This window comes from Oncorhynchus kisutch, linkage group LG26, assembly GCF_002021735.2.
Source record: "Oncorhynchus kisutch isolate 150728-3 linkage group LG26, Okis_V2, whole genome shotgun sequence".
NCBI classification, from domain to species: domain Eukaryota; kingdom Metazoa; phylum Chordata; class Actinopteri; order Salmoniformes; family Salmonidae; genus Oncorhynchus; species Oncorhynchus kisutch.
The window spans coordinates 43969126-43972463 of NC_034199.2; the positions used below are offsets into that span (position 1 = coordinate 43969126).

The 3338-nt window shown below is 37.0% G+C and overlaps 1 protein-coding gene across 1 annotated transcript; it reads right to left on the reverse strand.

Moving 5' to 3' along the window:
- Positions 1–616: 616 nt before the first annotated feature.
- On the reverse strand, positions 617–2284 carry LOC116357737 (trace amine-associated receptor 13c-like). The gene has a single exon (XM_031806088.1). The coding sequence runs from the start codon at positions 1960–1962 to the stop codon at positions 1009–1011; it is 954 nt and encodes a 317-aa protein (XP_031661948.1). The 5' UTR covers positions 1963–2284; the 3' UTR covers positions 617–1008.
- Positions 2285–3338: the final 1054 nt, after the last annotated feature.

A 3338-nucleotide genomic window follows, 5' to 3' on the forward strand; every position in this document is an offset into this window, starting at 1 on the left:
TTATTACAGACTAAAAAGTTGTATAAAATGTGTGAATAACTAGCTCACTAAAATAAATGGAGTAATGTTAACTAAATTATAAACTATTTACTTATTAATTATTTAGTGTGTTACCCAATCACTATATTCATTCACACTAAACAGCTTCTGAGAAAGCTGTTCTGGCGTGACCCCTGACCTGGCAGCAGGGATGTAGTGAGAGTAGTGGTAGTGTTCATAACCAGTATGTTGAGGTTGAAGTGTCTGCTGTGGTCTCCTGCATTATTGTGTTTAATCATTAATGCATATAGTAGTAATTTATAAATGTCAGAATACCTAGGTGAGTAACATTTAACAAATGTGGGTGTAATCATAAATGGTGACCAAAAATGTAAATGCCTTACACATGGCTTATTACTGAACATTATAAAGTGTTACACATATTTGCATATTCTTGCATTTTACTCTCAACTACTTACATATACCATTGAGATAGACTTGTACGTTATCTGATATCATGCATATTGTACATTTAAATTTTACTGCACTTGAAGGCATTGTGTTCCAATTGAGCCACTAGAGGGAGATGTTAAACAATATACACAATGGCTCGTTCTCAGAATGTATTTTTAGAATACTTACATACTATTTATTATTAAATAACATGGAACAACCACAGCCTTTGGTATTTGGAATATACAACCCACAATGACTTCAATGTATTTTATAAAACAAGCTTATGCTTTCTTATACTTTTTCCAAGTCATTCCAAACCAATCCAGACAAATAATGCTGTATCACCACCACACGCATCTACCATATGATGACAATACTGAGATAAGTAATGTCAGTGTATTGTTACATCAAAGAAGCAATTACAACAATTGTATTGCAAAACTATATCAAAACACATGTTTGTCAAACGTAGGAAAAAACTATTTACTATTTATGCCTTAAGTTAGGCCGACATTGTAAATAATAATTTGTTCTTAACTGACTAGTTAAATAAAGAATAAAAAAAAATACAATTTAAAAGTTCAGAGTTAAAATACGTTTAGCTGTCACTTTGAACCATGGATAAAAGAAAGCATAAATTATTGGATTGATAAAAGAGTTAAAAAGTGGTAGAAAGCCGATGATCATAACTAAAAATAAACTGCCAATTAAAAAATACAAAAAGAAAACAAAAAGAAATGGAATCCAACAAATGAGATAGTTGATAACAACAATAGACAGAGTTTTTGCTGCTTTTCTCTCAGACTTATTTGCCTGTAGAGTTTTAACACCAGACACACTGGCAGCCTCTTTTGAAAATACCTTTCTGGCCTGTGATCTGGCCACCACAAAGATTTTCATATAAAGTGTTATAATAATAGAGCACGGGACAACCATTGTAAATATAAGGTCAATTATATTACCCCAGCTTATTCCTTCGACAATAAAACATTCATTCAAACACCTACTGGGTACCTGCACATTTACAAAGTTTTTTATAATAGCAGCACGGTATATGATACAACAACACCAGGTAATGAATATACAACACATTATTCTAGTTATTGTTATTTTAGAGTGGTACAATAAGGGATCACACACAGCAACATAGCGGTCAATAGATATCAAGACCAAATTGCCCAGAGATAAAGAGGTACATAAAAAAGCCATATATAAATGAAACACGCAGAAATATTGACCAAAACCCCAGCATGATTCCATTAATGCTACAGTCACTACTGGTATCACAATCAGTCCCACCAGGAGATCTGACACAGCCAGAGAGAGGAGGAGCAGGTTGGTTGTAGTGTGGAGCTGTTTGAAGTGAGAGATGGAGATGATCACCAGTACGTTCAAAAATATTGTAACTGCTGAAATCAATGAGAAGAAGATGTACAGTGTTATGTAGATAGATGTCGATAGAAAAGCCTTTCTGCAAGAAGAGTTTCTGTCTTGAAAACAGTATTGAACATCTTCATGTTTCTCCATTTGTAATAAAAGGTCAAAATGCTGAGGTCCTGCTCCTGCTTGGTCCTGTGTGTGACCCTGTCAGGTCCGCCTTCTGACAAACTCTGAGCTCTGCCTCTCTATTTATCCCTGAGTTAATGACAGAAACTCCCCTCCCCGGAGTCTCTCTGCATGCAAACACACACTAACAAACGGTTAGATAAACAAATAATTTATGATGTAATGTATAACAGGATTGGATGTTCATCTGCCCACCTAGCCTGTCCTTCAGTCTTACTGGTAGTTAGAGATGAGAGCAAAGGTACATTTTCTCAACTGATCATTTTAATGGGAAAATATAGTGGGAAAATACAGTGCCTTGCGAAAGTATTCGGCCCCCTTGAACTTTGCGACCTTTTGCCACATTTCAGGCTTCAAACATAAAGATATAAAACTGTATTTTTTTGTGAAGAATCAACAACAAGTGGGACACAATCATGAAGTGGAACGACATTTATTGGATATTTCAAACTTTTTTAACAAATCAAAAACTGAAAAATTGGGCGTGCAAAATTATTCAGCCCCTTTACTTTCAGTGCAGCAAACTCTCTCCAGAAGTTCAGTGAGGATCTCTGAATGATCCAATGTTGACCTAAATGACTAATGATGATAAATACAATCCACCTGTGTGTAATCAAGTCTCCGTATAAATGCACCTGCACGGTGATAGTCTCAGAGGTCCGTTAAAAGCAGAGAGCATCATGAAGAACAAGGAACACACCAGGCAGGTCCGAGATACTGTTGTTAAGAAGTTTAAAGCCGGATTTGGATACAAAAAGATTTCCCAAGCTTTAAACATCCCAAGGAGCACTGTGCAAGCGATAATATTGAAATGGAAGAAGTATCAGACCACTGCAAATCTACCAAGACCTGGCTGTCCCTCTAAACTTTCAGCTCATACAAGGAGAAGACTGATCAGAGATGCAGCCAAGAGGCCCATGATCACTCTGGATGAACTGCAGAGATCTACAGCTGAGGTGGGAGACTCTGTCCGTAGGACAACAATCAGTCGTATATTGCACAAATCTGGCCTTTATGGAAGAGTGGCAAGAAGATAGCCATTTCTTAAAGATATCCATAAAAAGTGTCGTTTAAAGTTTTCCACAAGCCACCTGGGAGACACACCAAACATGTGGAAGAAGGTGCTCTGGTCAGATGAAACCAAAATTGAACTTTTTGGCAACAATGCAAAACGTTATGTTTGGCGTAAAAGCAACACAGCGCATCACCCTGAACACACCATCCCCACTGTCAAACATGGTGGTGGCAGCATCATGGTTTGGGCCTGCTTTTCTTCAGCAGAGACAGGGAAGATGGTTAAAATTGATGGGAAGATGGATGGAGCCAAATACAGGACC

Bases quoted from the DNA above. Each gene is read 5' to 3' on its own strand.
- LOC116357737 (XM_031806088.1), bottom strand. From the start codon at position 1,962: ATGGAGAAACATGAAGATGTTCAATACTGTTTTCAAGACAGAAACTCT.